General features: G+C 46.1%; 1 protein-coding gene across 1 annotated transcript in view; it reads left to right on the top strand.

Annotated features, from left to right (window-relative positions):
• The window catches only part of LOC143989539 (uncharacterized), a 427264-nt gene that overhangs the window by 384275 nt on the left and 20546 nt on the right, over positions 1-22443 (top strand). Inside the window, exon 10 of the mRNA XM_077489700.1 lies at positions 17275-17533. Coding sequence (XP_077345826.1) covers positions 17275-17533 — 259 coding nt within the window. The remainder of the gene's footprint in view (positions 1-17274; positions 17534-22443) is intronic.

Here is a 22443-nt window from a genome sequence, read left to right as displayed (position 1 = left end):
CAGAGTGACAGGAGGGGGTGCAGAGTGACAGGAGGGGGTGCGGTGTGACAGGAGGGGCCCGTGCAATTACAGAGAAATGAGGGACAATTACAGATGAAAGGGGTGCAAATACAGAGGAGAGGGGAAATTACAGAGGAGGGGGGGCAGTTACAGAGGGGGTGGCAAACACAGAAGGGTCAAAACATAAGGGAGAGAGAGGCGACAGGCAGCTGCTGGTGCAGAAGTTTTTAATAAAATAAATGCTTAAAAGCAATCCACTCACTCTGCATGTCAGAGCTGTATATGTCAGTCTGTGAAGTTGGCTGTCCCATCCTCCCCTCCGCTCCACGCTGCTCTTATCACTGAATCGGGAAACTCATGTGAACTCATGTGAACTGTCAGCCTCTGATGATGGAGGCGTGGTTAAGCCTCTGGAATGCTCCGATTGGTCACAGCATCCCAGGCTGGCAGCTTACTGCAGTCTCCCCGCAGCTCTGTATCCTCGGCTTCCTCCAGCGATTCAGTGATAAGAGCAGATCGGAGGGGGGGATGGGACGTCCAACTTCACAGACTGACATATACAGCTCTGACATGGAGAGTGAGTGGATTGTTTGCTTTTAAGCATTTATTTTATTAAAACCTTCCGCACCAGCAGCTGTCTGTCGCCTCTCTCTCCCATATGTTTTGATTGCTCTGTAATTGCTCCCCCCGCCCGCCGCTCCGATGCCCCTGCTGTCCAGGTCCCCCTGTGTGCTGGGGCTCGTAAAAGGAGGCCCCATGGTACCCCTGTCAGCTGTCCGGGTGTGAGGCAGAGGGAAACCCGGGCACAGCCTCCTAAACCCGTACTGTCCGGGTCAAAACCGGACAGGTGGCAACCCTACTCCCAGCTTTTCATCTACCAGAGTCACCAACATCCTTCACACTCTCCTCACCTCCGATGGCAAAGGAATCGGATCCTCCTCGCTCACTCCTGCAAGTCTGCTGCGCTTTCTGTCATCTCCCTCCTAGACTCCTCCCCCCCACGATCACTGTTCCAGCAGGAGCTCCCCCTCTTCATACACACTCAGAGCTCCGCCTCTTCATACGCACTCAGAGCTCCGCCGCTTCATACACACTCAGGGAGGAGAGAAAGGGGAGGGATATACAGTACATACACACACAGCACAAGGCCGTGTTCACACTATGAGATGTTTCTTGGGGCTGCAGTTCCTCTGAGCTCCACAAGATGGTGATCTCACCTGTACCCAGACAGGAAGTCTCTATGGAATACAGGCAGGAAGTGATGCCAGATACAGACAGGAAGTGATGTAAGCAAAAGACAGAAAGTTCCATTTGGAAGGACGTAGAGATACTTCAGGAACTGGCAGAAGAGGAGACATTGCTGAATCTGAGGAGGTAATATGTAGATTAACCCCTTCAGGGGGATCAGTTGATGATTAATATACTTTGCTTCCAAAGCTGGCCATACATGGTTCAGTTTTATCGTTCATCCAGCGGGATGAGAGGAAAAAAGTGAAGCGATTCCCCCATCCACACATTGAAGGGGGGTGGGGGAATCCTCCCCGCTGCACTATTGTATTCTGACAATGGGGGCGCTCCTCCGCTCTCAGAATACACAGATCAGTGATGAAGCTATTGGTTGCAGCCTCTGATGGAGTGATTTTTATCCGGCAGTGACCACACATGGATGGAAATGTGACCGATCCCTGCTGAACCAGCTGAATTTCCATGTCTCTATGGTCACCATAAGTGACTTCCTCCCCTCCCCCTCATCTCCTTCATTATGTAAGTCATGCTGAGATCATCTCCCATTGGCTGAGAAATATTCTCATTTGTCTCTGAGCTCCTTCTTGCTATTCCTTGCCCTGCCTGTTGTTTCCTTGGATTGATTTTCTGTGTCGTGACCCCGGCTTCATCTCTTGGATGCGCTCGCCTGTTGCTTGTCCTGACCGTTATCCTGATTCCTGGGTCTCCTCCTCATCTCTCCTCCATATCCTCTTACACAGCTTTTCTCCTCACCTGCAGGGACTCTGCAGTGCACCAGCACTCAGCGAAATCCATCCCCACCATTAGGAGCTCTGGAAAAAATTGTCTGCTATTTACACTCCGTTCCTCCGCACGTCACCAAGAGCTTACTTTCACAGATTCCTGACAGATTTCTGTATGGTCAAAGTTCACTCTTCAGTTTAGGAGAGGAAGGACACACCCAGGAAAAATGATTTGATTTTCATGAAAGCCTCATATAAAGGACTCCTCAAATCTCCCCATCCAAATGTCCCTTCATCCAGAGTCAGCATGTCCTATGACATCACACTGATCTCACAGCTCCTCCTCCCAATATTCCTCCATCGGCCTTTTTTTTCTGGTGCACTTAGGATGTGGGCGGACCCTTGGCATCCTCACTAGCAAAGTATGACTGTTGTTCCTGCATTTATGTAATGACATCAGAATGCCCACTACAAGCTTTTAACCTGCATAGTGTGGTGGTCCTGTGTGAGTAAATTGTGCATTAGTCTGAAGTGGGGTTTTAATAAAACTGAATCCTGAATGGTGAGGTGAGGGGGGTTCTGGGAATATCATTTGATTTTACTATTTGTCTTCAGATCTAGAGTTTTCATCCTGTGAAGTCTGCAGATCATATGACCATCACATTGCCTCCACCTCCCTCCCTGATAGAATAGAGAAATACAAAGAAGATTCTAGAAGTCACCAGAGAGATGATGGAGGAGAGGTGAGGAGGATTCTGGGAATTCTGGGATATTATCCAGTAACAGACAAGGGATGTGCCTGGATGGTGACTGTATCATTGTGTGTGTCAGGTTCCTATAAGGTGTCAGGATGTCACTGTCTATTTCTCCATGGAGGAGTGGGAGTATTTAGAAGGACACAAGGATCTCTACAAGGACGTCATGATGGACAATCAGCCGCCCCTCACATCACCGGGTAAGAGGAGACTTTATTGTAAAGGAGAGAGCAGTACGGAGGCTCCACCTAGATCCCCCCATCATCTGATAAACACATAGAAACAATGTATTCAGTCAGTGTGTGTGTTTCCTACAGATGGATCCAGTAATGGGAACCCACTAGAGAGATGTCCCCATCCTCTGTATTCCCGGGATTCCACACAGGAAGATCACACCATCCCCCACCATCATCAGGTAGATGAGGAATAACCACTGATAGTATCATTAGGATCTGTACATTATCTGCATTGTTACCATTGATGTAATTTTTATTCTATATTCAGAGTGGAAACCTGAGAGATTCTAAAGTTAAAGAAGAGATAAAAGAGGAGGATGATGAGGATGGGGTGATGGAGGAGTCCGAGTATCTAAAAGAGCACAAAGATCTGTACCAGGACACCATGGTGGAGACATCCAAACGCAGAAACCCACCAGAGAGATGTCCCCGTCCTCTGTATTCCCAGGATTCCACACAGGAAGATCACACCAGCCCTCAACATCATCAGGTAGATGATTGACAATTATTGGTTGTTCTGATTTATACACAGCATGTTTATTACAATGAATGCTTTATTATATATTCAGAGTGGAAACCTCAGGGATGATAATATTGATGTTAAAGAAGAGTATAAAGAGGAGGATGAGGAGTATGGAGTGATGGAGTTTTCAGAAGGACACAAGGATAAGATGGAGCCACCTAATACCAGGAACCCACCAGAGAGATGTTCCCATCCTCTGTATTCCCGGGATTCCACGCAGGAAGATCACACCATCCCTCACTGTTATAAGGTTGGTAGGATGTATCATCTAGAACATGAAATTGAATAGAGAAAGGGATTTATTTACTTAAGGTAAATCTACTGTGCACTACAGGCGAACTTGGAAGTGCAGTCGTTGTAGAGAAATCAGCAGAGCTTCCCCTCATTTCAGATCTCCAGCGACTGCACTGTGCACTTGTAGTGCGTATTGGTTTTGCCTTTAGTAAATCAACACCAATGTGTAGATTTTTTTTTAATGTGACGTCGCAATAATAAAGATTATATCTTATAGTTGATATTCTCTCTAATTTTCTTGATTTAGAGTGGAGATCCAATCGATATAGAATTTGAGGTTAAAGCAGAAGAAGAAGAGAGGTGTGTGAGGGATGATCAGCAGTCTATAGAGGAGGATGGAATAACGGGGACATTTATAGAGGAGGACACTCCTACAGAGATCAGCACAGGTGGGTCATTAACACTAAATATATTTCTCCACCCATACTGCTCACTGATTGGTCCAGAGTAGGGCATGGACTGGGTGATATCAGCCTGTAATCCCCTGATCACTTTCCTGAGCTGTGTTCCCTGTCCTGTATTTCTCTCAGATAATTTTCCTTCTCTGTGCTGCAGACACAATTTATGTATCTAGACTGCATTTATGGAGATTCTGGGGTTCAGCTGAAAGCAAAATGTTGATTTTCACCATAGGCTTTACTAGACCTACTGTAAGGACCTAGGGAATGTGCTTTGGGTCTTATGGCAAGATCTCTAACAGAACAATTCTCCCAGGCTTTCTTGCTCAGTTGTCTGCTGGCTGTTCCGGGTGGAGGGATATGTCTGTATAGTCACTGAGTGCAGTCTCAGGAGATGGGAGGCAGCGGTGTTGGACCTCTGCCACTTGTCTCATGTAAGCATTTAAGCTTCCACTTATTACTGAATACCAATATTATGAGTCCAGAACCCTGCACTGTATACTGTACATTACATAATTCTGATACTATAAAATCCTATTTGTTGTATCTTATATAATAAATTGTACATTACATAGTCCTTCTTTTGCACCCATTTCCTACCAGCTGGACATTTTATATCTGATAATTTGATTGGAGCATAGACTATTATATGGTGATAATAATGTGATAACATCTTCAAACTCTGGAACCTTAAACAGAAAGGCATAATGAGGGAGGAGTCAAAAACTCAATAATGGTGGTCTTCAGGATCAGCCCAGTCTTCATCTTGGTTGTTCTCCCCCCATCCTCACTCTCTAGCCTCTGGTGGGACTCAGCCCCGCTGTTATTTATGACTAAATCATGGACTAAATAATTAAGTGCAGTACCTCTTGTGTTGTGAAGATGGCAATGAGTGATAAAGGGAGTGGGGCCACTTGTCCTATAATCCCCTCATCACTGTCACTCTTATAAAAGACAGTTCTCATAGTTTCCTCACTCTCTGACTAAGGTCCATGAATGAAATTAACTGGTAGGAGATTCAGAGATGTAGGGCTGAAACAACTAATTGATTATGACAACAGTTGTCAACTATTTTCAGAAACAGTTGGTAAGTCGATTAATTAGCCTGCATACAGAATGCATTATTTCTTTACATATCAGTAAATACAGCTCAGTACACCATCCATACCTGTCAGTAAATGCCTGAGAACTTGATTGTGTGAGAAGCAATGCCTCATGGGATATGTAGTCCTGGGCAAGAGAAGGAAGCAAGTGATTCTAAAGGCAGAAGATTTTTTTTATCTTCTTGTAGGGGAACACTATACTACACTTTGTATCTTCCTATAGGAGAACGCTATACTATAATTTGTGGCTTCCTATAGGGGAACTTTATACTATACTTTGTGGCTTCCTATAGGGCAACTTTATATTATACTTTGTGGCTTCCTATAGGGGAACTCTATACTATACTTTGTGGCTTCCTATAGTTCTAGTTCTTCTTTTCTGTCTATTGGTGGGTCTCGTTACTTCCGTAGTCTGTGGTGTGCAGGCAGTGAGATGATGTGCTGTAACCTCTAGCAACCAATCAGTGAGCCGTAATGATGCGCTGCAATGTCTAGCAACCAATTAGGGAGCATTAATAATTTGCAAATAATCTCTAGCAACCAGTGAGTGAATGATGTGCAGTAACCTTGAGCAACCAGTCAGTGAACAGTAATGATCTGCTGTACTCTCTAGCAAGCAATCAGTGAGCAATAATAATTTGCAGTAACCTCTAGCAACAAATCAGTTTGTAGTAATGATGTGCAGTAACCTCTAGCAAACAATAGGTAAGCGGTAATTATGTGCAGTATCATCTAGCAACCAATCGGTGAGCAATAATAATGTGTGCAATGGACAGTGTAGGAGTCAAGTGGGTCAGTGTAGTGGTCAGCATAGGAATCGGGTAGGTCAGGGTAGTGGTTAGTATAGGAATCAGGTAGTTCAGTGTAGTGGTCAGTATAGGAATCGGGTAGGTCAGTGTAGTGGTCAGTATATTAATGGCCAATGTAGGACTCAGACAGGTCAGTATAGGAATCAGGTAGGTTAGTATAGGAATCAGGTTGGTCAGTATTACTGTACTAGCTGAAGGGACTCAGAGCATTCTAAAAATCCACGGGTTAGGGGGCGCAAATCTCTTGCCCTGCCCCAGGTGCTGACAACCCATGCTACACCACTGTGTGTATGGGCCGAAATAAGTGACATCAGATGCAGGGAGCTTGTACCCATCTACCTGTCTATGACAAGGGAGTATGTCATCCATCATATTATATTACACTCCTGTCTGATAATCTGCAAAATAGATTTTCTCAAGTGGTCTTCCAGGACGGCACCCTGAGAGATGACTGGTCACACCTGACAGGAAACACAATCAACAAACAGGTTAAAACCCCCACCCCTCCCTGTGCTCCTCAGTTCTTGATTGTGTTTCTCCACAGAGAAACCATTTGTTTTTTTTCTTATAGACCTGAAGCCGTGGGCTGGTGGTCTCCCCCTGGGTGCCGGGGCCACAGGCTTGTGAAGTCTTTGGGTCCGGTGGGGCTTGCCTTTCCTGGGGGGGTCTTTCCACTTTTTTGGGGGGTGGCAGTTTTGGGACGAGCCCCCCTGAGACCTGAAGAACCCTGTGTACAGTGGGGTACCCAGAACTTCAGGGACCATTTTCCTGTTCCTCCCCCCTTACCTGGTGGGCATCCATTCAGTGGGGCAGAGCCACCGATCGGGTCTCCCTTGGGGCGCCAGGTATGGCATACCCCCGAATCCTGGCACTCCTGCAGAAGGTCGCGCGGGTGACTGGCAGTGAGAGATGTCGCCATTCGGATGAGTTGAGAGGATTTGGTGCCATCTTGCTGGTTACAGGAATAGGAATTTCTCTGCTTCCTCCTTAGCAGCAGAAATTATGTCGCCATGCCTCACTTCTGGTCCGGGGCTGACTGGCGGTGGAGCAGGCATCCAAATCTTTCTCTTACTGGATCATCAGTACCAGGCAGTGGTGACAAGATGGAAAGAGAGGAGAGGCCCTCATCGGTCGCAACATTAGAGGAGACCACAGGGAGTGACTCTTACTCCTGCGGGACATAGCAAGGGAGCATTGTTCTAACTTGTATATGTATCTCTTACAGAGGAGGACAGTACTACCCAGGTGGTTGCCAGACATCCTAAAGCCCCTTCTTGCTCTAAAAGATGCGGATACTGTAATGATAAATTACCTCAGGATCACTCTAAACCTTTTTGTTACAAGTGTATCCACAAGCAAGCAGGGAAAGAAACCTCTCAGGTTGTGAAAAATGTTCTCTCCCCGTTCAGCCAGAGATGCTGATGACCCTTAAAGCTTTCCAAGCAACCCTCAAAGCTAGAGACCCTGAACCTCAAACTAGTAGAGAGGGTTCTTCCTCCCAGGAGGCCCCTCCTCTAACCCAGCAGAGGGTAGCAGACATAGGCAGCCGGAACCCCTGAAACCTCTCCCCTCTCAGGATTCTGAGGAGGAGGAGGCTGAATCCCCTGATCAGAGCGGTTCTGATGAGGGCCTTGAGGACAGTCAGGAGGAGGAGGATTCCAGACCAGGCAGACATAGTTACATAGTAAGGTTGAATAAAGACACCAGTCCACCCAGTTCAACCTGAGTGAGTGTCTACAATTGTCCCTATCCCTGTACATTGCATAGTCACATTGGTCCCTACCCTCAAGGAGCCCACAATCCAAGGTCCCCATTCATATGCTAGGACCAATTTTGGACAGAAGCCAATTAACCTACCTGCATGTCTTTGGAGTGTAGGAGGAAACCGGAGTACCCTGAGGAAACCCACGCAGGCACAGGGTAAACATGCAAACTCCAAACTTCCTGAAAGAAAACTTTTGAAGTTTTTAAAACATGGAAACGTAGGTACCCCTTCGAGGAGGAAGAGGAAGAGAGATTATTGAAGACACCTAGATTAGATGCTTCCCTGGCTCAAGAGTCCAAGCAATCCAACCTCTCATTTGAGGATGCAGGCATCATCCGGGACCAGATGGATCGATGAGCCGAGACCCTCTTGCGCAGAGCTGGGGAAGCCAATGCAGCGGCTATGAGCCCTGCCTTGGCTTTGGCTTTTGTGGCGAGGAACGCAGACATGTGGGTTGAATACGACATGAGCAACTCCAAACAGTACAGAACCAGACCTCCCAGACCAGTATTCAGAGATTCCTCCAAGGCAGACCTCACCAGGCGCCATTGCAGTAACCACACGTGCACCTCGCATGGAGGATAGTGTCCCTACTACTCCGCCTGACTCTCACATTCCACTTACGGAACCCAAAAACCTCTCAGGGACCCCGACAGCCTTTAGGATTGACATGGTTGGTCCTTCACAATCCTTGGGCTGCTTTGAAAAAGACCTCTGCATTATGCTTCAGGCTTTTCCCACGAGGTGGGACATTGAGGCCCTAATCTTTCGTACAGAGGAGGCACACAGCAGAGATATGGTGGCGGTGAGAACAGAACTGCACTCTCTCACAGAATGCATGGATACGAAGGAGGCCTTGGCCTTCTCCCTGGAACTCAGGGTGTCAGCCCTGGAGTGCTCTCAGGCCTCCCAAGTTGCCACGGCCAGAGAGATGCAGCTTCACCTGGAGGACCGCAGCCGTCGAAACAACTTATGACTGCGGGGGACTCCAGGAGTGCACTAGTGTGGAGGACCTGGCTCCTACAGTCACGGCTATCTTTCATAATATTATGGAAGCTCCCTCATCGACAATAGAGAGATCGGGTGCACAGAGCCCTCGGACCTAAATCAACAGATCCAGACAGGCCCTGGGACGTTGTGTGTAGATTGCACCAATACTCGCAGAAAGACACCATCCTCCGTAAGGCCTGGGACCATCGTCCAAACGAATTTGATGGAGCTAGCATCCAAATCCTTCCTGACTTATCGAGAGCGACACTACAGAGAAGAGCCCTGTTGAAGCCGGTACTAGAAACGGCAAGACATCATGACTGCACCTACAGATGGGGATACCCCTTGGCGGTTACATTCTGGAAGGCATAGGCATCATTCATGCTCCGCTCCCCTGCAGATCTGCCTGCACTTTTCACATTTATGGATGCTGAAACCGTGAGCGTACAGAACTGTCTACATATCATCCACTGGCCATCCAGCTGCACAGGTTCCTCTACGACCCAGCACAACCAGCCTACCTGCTCTACCAGGCAACATTCCCAGGCACCGCCGGCAGAACGGACACATGAGTCATAAACACCCCCTCTCCCTGGGCACAGATTTCAAATCCCACGCCAGCTAACTGTCCACCTCCCCATGTGTTGTCCATCTCACTGTGCCGTACTTCACAGACCACTCACTGCCCATTTACCCCCATTTTCTGAGAGACTTGTGACAACTCTGTGACTCCCATAGCAAGACGACTGACATGTTTTTGCCCCACCACCTTGAGAAGCGATCCCTCCTTCTGGGGCCGGGGCCAGTGACCCCAATCATAGTTTGGAGCATATGGCACTTTATTGCACTGGATGGGCAACTTCAGGAGAATATCATCTACATGATTCCCTATAGCTCACCCCCCCAAGATTCGGGTCCGGAATACACGCCCTGGATAGAACTGCCAGACAAGGGGAGAGAAGAGCCCACGCTCCTATGAACTGCAGAATGGCCACTAATCTACTTAGACATCAGACGCATGTGTAATGTATAATAAATATTAACGCTGCATTTATTTCTAGAGAGAGAGAAAAGGAGGGCAAACAGCCCGGACAGGATTCTTCAAGGAGGAACAAAACAATTTTTTTAGGAAAAAATAATAATTACTTTATTATAAATAATTCCACCATCTAGAAAAGATTTTATAAAAAATAAAACAGATTCCTCCACCTACCTTTCCCACTCCCTCCCCATCCTAACCATTGCCATGGAGGTTCTAAATGTGATCTCGCTCAACGCCAAGGGCCTTAACACACCCGAGAAAAGACAGATGCTTCTACAAGACCTGCATCATCTTAAATCAGATGTGGCCTTCATACAGAAGACACATTTTAAGGATGACAAATTACCCATTCTTAAAGTGGTACAGGCTTACCTGTAGGTGCAAGAAATATCTCCTTAACCTACACGGTTAAGGAAATCTTTGCAAGAAAGACGTCACCAATGTCTACAGCGCACGCACGCTGTAGACAATGGCGCAGGCGCACTGAGCATGCCATTTAATGAATGTGATCATGCTGTCATTGATGGCTGCCGCGCACATTCTGGCCAGTCACAGCGCCGGAGCCGCAATACACGGAAGTCACTCCGGGTCTCATGGCGGCGACGGAGGAGGTGACCGTGGACCGATGCGGGGGCTTTGATCTCAGGTAAGTAATTCTTAGATTTTATCTTAGAACCAATGACACCCCAGACTGTGACCCTGGCATTATCTGGGAGGCACACAAGGCAGTTATTCATGGTGTGTTGATTAAAGCGGATCAGGATCAAGCGTAAATGAACCAAACAACTTAAGACCCTACTTGCAGACCTTGCTGCTCTAGAGATCCGTTGTAAACGGACACAGTCCCCCTCTTTATCGAGAGACTCCCTTGTCAAACGTACACAAATTTCAGACTTCCTACAATTTAAAGCCAAGACAGCACTACAGGTATGCAGGAAGTTTTCTTATGAATGTGGAGATAAGTATGGGAAACTACTAGCCAGAACCTTGCGAGAACATAAACTAGCAACATATATCCCACATCTAGTACCTCCCAACAGACCAAAGGTTACGAAACCCCAGAATATAACAACAGAATTCCGGGAATTCTATAATTCCTTATATAATCTGATGCCCAAACTCCCCCACTCAAGACCAGATAGATTCTTATCTATCATCATCACTCATGCCCCGACTATCAGACGTAGACAAATGTGTAGAAACAGAACAAAACTCTGGATAGCCGCACTCCGGATTGTGTAAAAATTAGATGCCTTTATTTCTTCAAAATGCAAGTGCAAAACTCCATTGAACAAAATGTCACAGCAAAAAGGGAACAAAAAAGGATTTTTGAATAAAATTTCTAACGCGTTTCACGCTACAAACAGCGCTTACTCATAGCTGCTATCAGACGTAGACAAAGACATCCTTGAAGACCCCATCACTATAGAGGAACTCCAGGGAGCTGTTGGTGCTACTAAGCAGGGTAAAGCACCCGGCCTGGGTGGTCTTATGGCCCAATATTACAACCCTACTTCCTAACTTGATGAAAGCGTTTTGAGAGATACGGCATTCTCTCAAATCTCCAGATTAATTTCTCCAAGTCGGAAGCAATGGGGGTTAATCTTCCACAAATATCTATCGTACAGTTACAAAACAATTTTAAATTAAAATGGACTGACAAAGCACTGACGCACTTGGGCATATTAGTCCCCCCCAACATAGCCAAAATCTTTGAGCTAAACTTCCCTCCACTACTTTGAAAAGTTAAGCAGCTCCTAGACAAATGGAACGCCGGGCTTTATTCTTGGTTTGGTCGCTGCAACATTATCAAAATGAGCATCCTCCCCAATTTTCTTTATCTTCTACAGGTGCTGCCAGTCCATATTACATCTAGATATTTCAAGCAGATCCAAACGCTATTCTTTGATTTCATTTGGGCTCACAAACATCCACAGCTACAACGTAACCAGTTAATGCTACCTAAGCATTAAGGGGGATTGGCAGTACCGGACATACGCAAGTACTACCAAGCTATATATTTGAATAGGCTGATATTTGTTTGCCTCCCTTCTAAGGGAGATGAAGAACCAACCTCTAATAGGCAACACAGCCAAACTCTACTCAGTCCTGCTCACATCCACCCACATAATTACTCAGACGTCACCCCTGTACCTAATTTTGGGGAAACCCATTTTCCATGCCAAATTCCGGAACCTCACACAAGCCTCACAATATATAGATGCAGGAACATGGCCGACAGTCTCGACGTTGGTGGACCAGTTGGGTTTTTTCCGACTAGGATTTTGGAGTGCGTCCAGATTACTCACTTCCACAGAACCCTCCCGGCCCGGGAATCTTTTCCAGACCCCTTACCACTTTCGAAGAATTATGTTCGGAGAGGGGAGCACTGCCCCGCGCACTCTCTGCCGACTATGACTTATTAGTCACCTCTGCAGAACCCCATTAATTTAACTGCATACGAGAATGGGAACGTGACCTAGGTAAAACTTTCAGTACAACACAACGACAACACATCCTCAGGTTCACGTACAAATCATCTATTTGCATGAGAACACAAGAGACTCATTTTTCAGATTCTCACCAGGTGGTACAGAACTCCAGTGAGACTGAAGAAAATCTTTCCAGACACTTCTGACAAGTGTTGGAGATGCTAGGGAGACAAGGGCACCATCCTACATATTTTTTGGACCTGCCCCAAATTACAACACTTTTGGACGGAGATCCAGCGTATCCTTAAAAAAATTCACAGAACGCAAAATACCGGAGGACCCAGAATTCTACCTCCTCCATGCTTCCAATATACCAGGGAAGATATACAAAAAATCTGTCATTCGCCACATCCTTGACGCTGCTAAGGCATGCATCCCTCTTAAGTGGAAATCCCCACAACCTCCGACACTATGGATGTGGATTCGTAAAGTAAGGGAAATAAGTAGAATGGAAGATTTAGTTCTCAGTGGGAAATAATTACTCAGAGTCCCCACATCCTTCAGATTGAAAGAGAGGGCTACAGATTGGAGTTTCTTTCCTTACCTCCCCCAAGTTTCCTTTAAACCCACTTACCCAGGGACCCTCTCTTACACAGCGTCGGACAGCTGACAGAGCAGGGGGGTCATAGTGCCAGTACCAGTAGGACAGTGTGGACAGGGATTTTTTTTTTCCACATCTTCATAGTCTCAATGACTTTGGGAAAGTACTGCCTCATAATAAATCTAAGGAAGTTAAATACGTTCCTGCAGTACAAGAGGTTCCGCAAGGAAAGCGTCTATACTCACAGAAGGCACCTTCTGAAAGGTGTATTTATGATACCGATTATACTTGAAGGATGCCTATCTTCACGTCCCTATTTTTCCAGAGCACCAGGCCTTTCAAAGGTTTGCGATCCCCTCAGAGCAGGGAGTGCAGCACTGGGAGTTTTCTGCCCTACCCTTTGGACTGGCAGCCAGTCCGGGAGTGTTTACAAAGATCCTGGCAGAGGTGGTTGCATTCCTTCATCTCCAAGGGGTAATGCTGATCCCCTATCTCGACGATACTGGTTTACAACCAGAATCGAGATCACCTTCTCCCCGACCTGGCCAAGGTAGTGAGTACCTTGGAGTCCCTGGTGTGGATCATCAGCCAGGAGAAATCCTCGCTGGTTCCTGCCCAGACCAAGATCAATCTAGGGTTCCGTGTGGATTCAACAGCACAGAAGCTTGTTTTGCCCCAGGGGAAGGTAGAGGGTCTTATTTTAGCAGTAGCGTCCCTTCTAGATGTAGAAGAGGTCTCTTACAGAAGGGTCATGTGAATTCTCGGGCTGATAACATCCTGTATCCCAGCGGTCCCATGGGCTCAACTCCATTCTAGGACTCTCCAGCAATTTCTCCTGGGATGGGAAAAGAGGAACACTGGACCACAAGCTTCTCATTCCAGCAAGGGTGAAGGAGTCTCAACAGTGGTGGCTCTATCCTCAGAGGTTGTGGGAGGGCCACCTTTGGGCCACATTCCAATCCCTGGGAAATTGGTCCATAGCTCCCCCTCAGCGTCTTCCGGACAGGCAAGACCTTCTCCTTCAGGGCCCGGTCTGCCACCCAGATCCCGGCTGATGGCTTGGCTCTTGAAAGGGAGAGCCTGCGAAAAGGGGGTGTTCTGACAGAATAATCGACACCCTTCTTTTGAGTAGGAAGCCGGTTACTAGGCGTATTTACACAAAAGTCTGTGGAGTCTTCTCGCACTGGTGCCAGGCGAAGGGGACTCCCCAACAGGAGATCCCTGCCATACTGGATTTTCTCCAGGATGACGCGGATCAGGGGCTGGCAACCAAGACACTTGGGGTTCAAGTCGCAGCCTTGTCCTGTTTTTTGGACAGGAGATTGGGCTCTGGATCCCCTAATTAAAAGGTTCTTGTCAGCCAGAGATAGACTGTCCCCAGTGCAGATGAGCAAGTTTCTGCCCTGGGACCTTACATTAGTCTTGGAAGCCCTAACCAGAGCACTGTTCGAGCCGTTAGCTCTTATACCTCTTAAGTTGCTTACCCTAAAGACAGCCTTCCTGCTGGCGGTTACAATGGCCAGGAGGATAAGCGACATTCCGGCTCTGTCAATAAAAGACCCCTTTTTTTATTATTTGATGACAGGGTTGTACTCAGGCAGGACCCCCTGTATCTCCCGAAGGTAGCCTCTAATGCCGCGTACACACGAGCGGATTGTATGGCGTACTTAGTCCGTCGAAACACATTTCAGCGGACAATCCGCTCGTGTGTGGGCTTCAGCGGACTTTTTCAGCATGCAGTCCAGAGTACTAAGTATTTCGGTTTTTTCGAAATTCTGTCCGTCGTACTTTGGTTTCAGCGGACAATATGGTCGTCAGTATGCTAGTTCGACGGACTAAGAATGGCGCATGCCCAGAAAGGATTTACACGGCGGAAGGGTGCTTTGCTGTGTCTTGGACTTCCTATTTCTAGTCCCGTCGTACGTGCTGTACACGTCATCGTGCAAGCTTTCGACGGACTGTTTGTGCATCCGTGTGTGGTCAAGTCCGTTCAGTGGAAAGTACGACGGACTGTCTGTCGGATTGTATGACGAACTAAGTACGCCATACAATCCGCTCGTGTGTACGCGGCATAAGTTCCACAGAACTCAAGAGATTGTCCTTCCTTCATTTTGCACCAATCCTCAGAATAAGAGAGGAAGTTCCTTTCATTGTTTAGATGTCAGACATTGTCTGTTGGCTTATTTAGATAAAGTAAAAGAGTTTAGAAGGTCCAGCCATTTGTTAGTTAATTTTTCTGGCCAGTCAGCAAGCGTCTAAAGCATCCATAGCAAGATGGGTCTAGAAGACTATTACTTTAGCCTATGATCAGGCTGGTAGGGCAGCCCGAATGATCTTTAAAGCTCATTCTACTCTGTCTCTGTCGACCTCTTGGGCAGAAAGGGCTGGAGCATCGGTGGAGCAAATATGCAGAGCAACGACATGGACAAGCCAGACCACCTTCCTGAGAGACTATAGGGTGGAGTTGCTGTCACCTCAGGATCTGGCGTTTGGTAGGAAGGTCCTACAAGCTGTTTCCCGCCCTAAGGTAGGCCTGAGCTACTTGCTCTTCTCTCAGGGTGCCGTCCTGAAAGATGACTTGAGAAAATGACCAGTTACACTTACCGGTAATGGTGTTTCTGGGAAGTCTTCCAGGACGGCAGGCCTACTTCCCACCTGCTCTTTTGGCATGTTTGTTTTTGTATGGAGTTTTGAGGTGTTTCACTCTCGTGCACTGGTGTGGGTCGATACTTTTTCACAACTGAGAAACACAGGGAGGGGCGGGGGTGTTAACCTCTTTGTTGATTGTGTTTCCTTTCAGGTGGGACCAGTCATCTCTCATTGTGCCGTCCTGGAAGACGTCCCAGAAACTCCATTACCGGTAAGTGTAACTGGTAATTTTTATGTCTTTTTTACATTTTAATAATGTTGATCTCTGATTCTGATATGTAGCAGATTCTCCCTCCTAATAATACATCTATCTGTCTGTTATTCTCAGAGTGGATTAAATATCCAACTATATATCTGGATATTTATATTTACCGCTGTATATAGATATTCAAGAATATTAACTCAATTATACACCAATCTTTTTTTGATGTTTTTTTTTTATCCGATTACCATATATACTCGAGTATAAGCCGAGATTTTCAGCCTCTTTTTTGAGGCTGAAAGTGCCCCCCTCGGCTTATACTCGAGTCACCGCCGTCTGACTGCCCGATCAGCGTATCGAGCAGACAGACGGCGGACATTCTACAATTCAAAAGCCCCGCCTCCGCCTCCCCCTCCACCTGTGATAGGCGGAACACTCAATTTCCCAGCAGTCAGTGTTCCGCCTATCACGGACATCCGCTCATCCTCGTACTACGGACGAGGATGAGAGGATGTCCGTGATAGGCGGAACACAGGCTGCTGGGAAATTGAGTGTTCCGCCTATCACAGGCGGAGGCGGAGGCGCGGCTTTTGAATTGTAGAATGGCCGCCGAGAAGAGCGACGATCCTGGAAGGACGGAGGCTCGGCTCGGCACGGGACGGAGGAGGCACGGGACGACGGAGGCTCGGGACACAGGTAGGCTGGACACACAAGGCTGCACGGACACACACACAGGGATGGATGGATGGACACACACACAGGGATGGATGGATGGATGGACACACACACAGGGATGGATGGATGGATGGATGGACACACACACACAGGGATGGATGGACGGACACACAGGGATGGACGGACACACACACAGGGATGGACGGACACACAGGGATGGACAGCCATGTCTCACCCTCGGCTTATACACGAGTCAATAAGTTTTCCAGTTTTTCGGGGGTAAATTGGGGGCCTCGGCTTATATTCGGGTCGGCCTATACTCGAGTATATACGGTAATCAAAACAATAATCGGCCAACTAATCAGTTATGAAAATAATCATTAGTTGCCACCCTACAGAGGACCCATTTACTAGTTACCTTGAGGGGGGAATTGTAAGATCCTCAAAGACAAAGCTGCCTGATGTGGGCGGAGTCCTGGTTTAGGGGAACCAATCAGCTCATGTCTAGTAATAATCTTTGTATTTCTATTTTAGTAGATGGACGGGAGATGAGGAAAACCTCAGAGGATTGTCTCACTTTGTCTCCAGACTGTAAAGTAGAAGATGAGGACATCACACAGTATAGTCCAGGAGAAAACCCGACTACCTCAAATGTCCATCCGGCACCACACAGTGTAGATGGACCATCGTATTCCTCTTATCCTGAGGAACCTCTGACTGTGAGGGACGGGGCCGTCCTTCCAACAGATAAGAGATTTTCATGTGATGAGTGCGGGAAATGTTTCCGTTCAAAATACGATCTTGATGCGCATAAAAGAACTCACACAGGGGAGAAGCCACATTCCTGTTCTGAGTGCGGGAAGTGTTTCAATTCTAAATCACATCTTAATGTGCATAAAAGATCTCACACAGGAGAGAAGCCACATTCCTGTCCTGAGTGCATGAAAAGCTTTATACAGAAATCAGACCTTGTCATACATCAGAGATCTCACACGGGGGAAAAGCCTTATTCCTGTCCTGAGTGCGGGAAATGTTTTTCACAGAAGGCCAGCCTTTCCACACATCAGAGATCTCACACAGGGCAGAAGCCGTATTTCTGTTCTGAGTGCGGGAAATTTTTTTCACAGAAGGCCAGTCTTTCCACACATCAGAGATCTCACACGGGGCAGAAGTTGTATTCCTGTCCTGAGTGTGAGAAATGTTTTTCAGTGAAGTCCAGTCTTAACAGACATCAGAGATCTCACAAGGGGGAGAAGCCGTATTCCTGTCCTGAGTGAGGGAAATGTCACTGAAGTCCTGTCTTCCTGTACATCAGGGACCCCACACAACCCTCGAGGTGTATTAGTGCCTTGAGTGTGGGAAATGTCTTCTATATGAATGTTGCTGGACATCACAGCTCTCATGTGGGGAAGAAGCACACCCTGATATACACCTCAGATATACTCCATGGCTGATCTTCATCATGTAAGAAACAGTTCCAGGGGTGTGGACATTTTTTGAAAAAAGGACTTGTCCGAGGGACTAAATCGGGGTCCCAATCTCCTTGTCCCTTATGACAATCTCCTTGTTCCTCATCTACCAGAGAGCTCAGCACCGGTGTGGGAGTTCATTGAAAACTACAAGCCGACATCGGCAAATTACAGAACTCTGTTGCTAAGGAGATCAGAGATCACTAAAGACATGGATGAAGTGTTGTACTGTATTGGCCATTGATAGCAGTAGAAAAATAAAAATGGAGTCATTACCTCTCATTGGCTGAGTACATTTTGTGGTGTGAGATTTCACAAACACTTAGTGGTCTGTTTTAAAAAAAAATGTTGAATGGTTATGACCAGCATTCGCCCAGCTGTGATGAATATTGGCCGTATTTTATTTCATACATTGATTTCCTTGACTCCATCTAATGACCATAATGCTCTAATTGAGGTATTTCAGGAAAAATAGCTGATTATGGCCACTAGATGGAGCTGATGATCATAGGAAATCACTGTGTTAAATTACAGCCAGAAATTGTAACAGCTGGATGTATGATTGTCACATTAGTCCAATTTTTTTTTTGGAAAAATAGACCTTTTATTTTGCTTCATCAGGCAAGGCTTCATACTAATACCTGAGGTTATACTCATACACTTATGAGTACAGTACACATTGAAGGATATAAGTTAAAAAAGCCAACAATATTAGACTAACCATTGATTTAAAATTAAAAATACTATGTTTGGACTTTAGATGGCGCTAAGTATAATAGCAATTGTCTCCAGTCAGTGGAAAATTTAGTATTTTATATTTTAAATCAATGGAAATTACTCAACCATCAAATAGCCAATTAAACTCAATTTTCCCCTCATTCACACAGAAGGAATGTACATGTATTTTCAATTGGCAAATTGCTGTACAATTTTATATGAATAGACCCCTAAATGTCAGGAGAGGTTTATATAAAGATGGAAAGTATGTAGCAGATAAATGAATAGACCTCCTAGCAATGTTATTATCAGGCTGCAGCTAGAGGGAGCTCTAATGTTTAGAGTGTGACCACAGCAGAGTGATCCCATCTAGCTCACATTAACCCTTTCACTGCCAGAGCTGTTTTTGCATTATTTTTGCACACATGTTAAAATGCAGATTTTGGGCCTGAAGATTAGATAAAACCCTCAAACATTTATTTATTTATTTTCTGAAAGCAGAGGCCCTGGAGAATAAAATGGTGGTAATTGTTAAGGTGTTCCTCGTACACAAATGTCACCTTCATATCCGGGTTTATTTTCTACGTTCCCCCTATTTTCTATGGTGATATCTTTTCTACAATACTTTGTTATAATAATCCACAATCCAGACAAGTCAGTTTCCTGACCAATTGGATTTCTAACTTTACTATTTCCTAATTTTATGACTGCAATCTTGTTAAAAGTAAAATTATAATAAAAATATAAAAATAAAAGTTGTGTGTGTCGGTTTACAGGTCATCAGTTTATATTTAACCATAAATAACGGCCCAGAGTGCAGAAGTCAGGAACGTGTCATATACAGTCCTGTGTATAGAGTGCGGTGGTCAGGAACGTGTCATATACAGTCCTGTGTATAGAGTGCGTTGGTCAGGAACATGTCATATACAGTCCTGTGTATAGAGTGCGGTGGTCAGGAACATGTCATATACAGCCCTGTGTATAGAGTGCAGAAGTCAGGAACATGTCATATAAAGCCCTGTGTATAGAGTGCAGAAGTCAGGAACATGTCATATACAGTCCTGTGTATAGAGTGCAGTGGTCGGGAACATGTCATATACAGTCCTGTGTATAGAGTGCAGAAGTCAGGAACATATCATATACAGTCCTGTGTATAGAGTGCGGTGGTCAGGAACATGTCATATACAGCCCTGTGTATAGAGTGCAGAAGTCAGGAACATGTCATATAAAGCCCTGTGTATAGAGTGCAGAAGTCAGGAACATGTCATATACAGTCCTGTGTATAGCGTGCAGTGGTCAGGAACATGTCATATACAGCCCTGTGTATAGAGTTCAGTGGTCAGGAACCCTTACCAACCTCTGGAGGAACCCCATGGTTCCACAGAACCCTGGTTGAGAATGGCTGTTATAGAGTCTGGAGGGCTTATGTTTCTTGGTGTCCAAGGGTTGGCATCCTCAGAAGTATAGCATAGGCAGAATACTTGCTTTTCTACAATTAGGGGTAGAGATGAAGCTGGCCTTGAGTACTATTAAAGGCCAAGTCTTGGCTTTAACGGTCTTATTTCAAAGACCACTTGCTTCGCATTCTTTGGTTATGCAAGGGGTGATGCGGCTTAATCGGGCAGTTAGATCACCTTTGAACCCTTGAGACCTGAACTTAGTTTCGTCAGTGTCGCAAAGAAAGCCCTTTGAACCGATATAGAGCATACTCCCTTAGTCCTTCTGACAAGGAAATTAGTATTCTTGATTGCTATATCCTTAGCAAGGAGGTTTTCGGAATTGGCTGTTCTTCTTTCCTGTAAAGAGCCATATTTAATTATTCATGAGGACAGGGTTGCGTTGCGTCTTCGTCCAAGTTGGCAGAAAGTTGGACAACAATTATCAAAAGGAGCGTACTAACGGTCAGATTTTAGGACAACAGTCTGTCAACAGACAATCCCCTGCCAACAACATGATCGTTTGTACAAGGCTTTAGGTGTCTTTTCTGCTCAAAAGCTACTCTCATAAACTCAAATTTGGTGGGGCTTTAGTCCTGCCTGTAAAGGCCTGGTACTGATCCTACACTGTTTTTTTTTTTCATTTTGGCATGGGGTTCCTCTTCAAGATCCTCAGCACACAAGTCGCACTACAAGTCGGATCATCGTGATGCAATTTCTGGTGAGACTTCCATTCAAATCAATGGGCTCTCATCGGGAACCGATGATTTTGTCATGTAAAAAAAATGCTTGACGCGGCTTAACAGCGTTAAGCCACGTTTAGCAGCTTTTAGCGGCATAAGACGTTTTTACTGCTCCTGAAAGCGCAGGCTGTCTTTTTTTCTACTGCCCCTAAATGCTTATGCCTCCAAATGTCTCTGACAGTTTATGTGTGCATGGACACATAGGCCAACATGGAGGGGTGTTTAAAAGCAGTTAAAAAAAGTCAGACAACCCTAACAGCAGTTGTAAAAATGTCCTGTGTGCATGAACCCTTAAAGTACATGTAGCTCAATCCCGTAGAGCAGGTGTCTCCAGACTGTGGCCCTCCAGTCATTCTGGAACTACAATTCCCATGATGCCTAGTCATGTCTGTGAATATCAGAGTTTTACAATGCCTCATGGGACGTGCAACAGCTGGAGGGCCGTAGTTTGGAGATCCCTGCCCTAGAGGGCCGCTTGATTTTCAGGTCCCCCCACAGCCAGGCAACACACATTTTCCAATTCTCACACAAAGAATCAGTCTATGGGCTTGTTTTTTTTTTTGTTGTATTGGGAAAAAAACTTAGATGGAGAATAGAACTCGATGACTCCACTTGGATGACTCGATTAGAACAACATGAGGACAACTTCCTTTACTCTGTACTCTGAAAAATGGCAAATCCTGGACTGTGCTCCCTCTAGAATAATGACTCTTTAGATTTGGCAAAGAATTCCAGTTATAGGAGCTCTGTGCCCTCTTGGTGAAATTTTTGCAAAGTCCCAAACTTGTAGAAGCTCTATGTCCCCTTTTTTAAAAATAGCAGCCCACATGGCCGCCTTGTAACCTGTCCCAACACATGGGATTGGGTTTAGCTGGTGGCACCGTCCCTGGAAAGCTTGCTGGATATTGCATATGGCAGCCTCCTCCGTTTTAGGCCCTGGGGGTGTAGAGGTGCTCACTGTCCCTGGAATCCTGCTGCTTTTGGGAACTCCTTTTGAGAACTAAGGTTGAACTGGATGGACTCATGTCTTTTTTCAACCTGACTAACTATGAAACTAGGTAAGAACTGCTGTTCAGGCCTAAATATATATACATCCATATATAAAGTTTAAGTCAGGGGAGGATCCAGGGGTGGCAACGGGGCAATGCGGTCAGTGAGTGGACGGGTGTCTCTGCGGGTGAGAGCGCAGGCAGCTCCACGGGCAGGCATGACATCATCTCTCACTGCCCGCCCTGCAGTTCTGCCCTCACTGTGCAGGCAGCAGAGAGATTATATCATCTCTCGGCTGCCTGACTGGTAATCTGCTGCCTGACTCTGGGACGCAGCAAGAGACCAGCTAGCAGGCAAGTGACAATCTGCATCTGGTGACAGGCGACGTGGAAGGTGACAATCCACATGCGACAGGTGACACACTCAGGGCTCTCACTGATTCTGCATTATGGTGAGTTGAACTATTTCATTTTATATTACAATGTAATAGTAGGAATAATACACTTCAATCATCCTGACACCATAACAACCATGGTGCCATAATGATTTAAGCGCTAACACCAGCCATTTCCCCGCTAAATTGCCCCCCAAAAAAACATATTTTCTGTCAGTGCCCCTTCCAAGACTAGACTCTGGATCCGCCCCTG

The sequence above is a fragment of the Lithobates pipiens genome, unplaced genomic scaffold (genome assembly GCF_037356315.1).
Source record: "Lithobates pipiens isolate NorthernLeopardFrog02 unplaced genomic scaffold, aLitPip1_a1.2 Scaffold_18, whole genome shotgun sequence".
In the NCBI taxonomy this organism is placed as follows: domain Eukaryota; kingdom Metazoa; phylum Chordata; class Amphibia; order Anura; family Ranidae; genus Lithobates; species Lithobates pipiens.
Note: the sequence above shows the minus strand (reverse complement) of the source record. Positions and strands in the feature narration are given on the sequence as shown.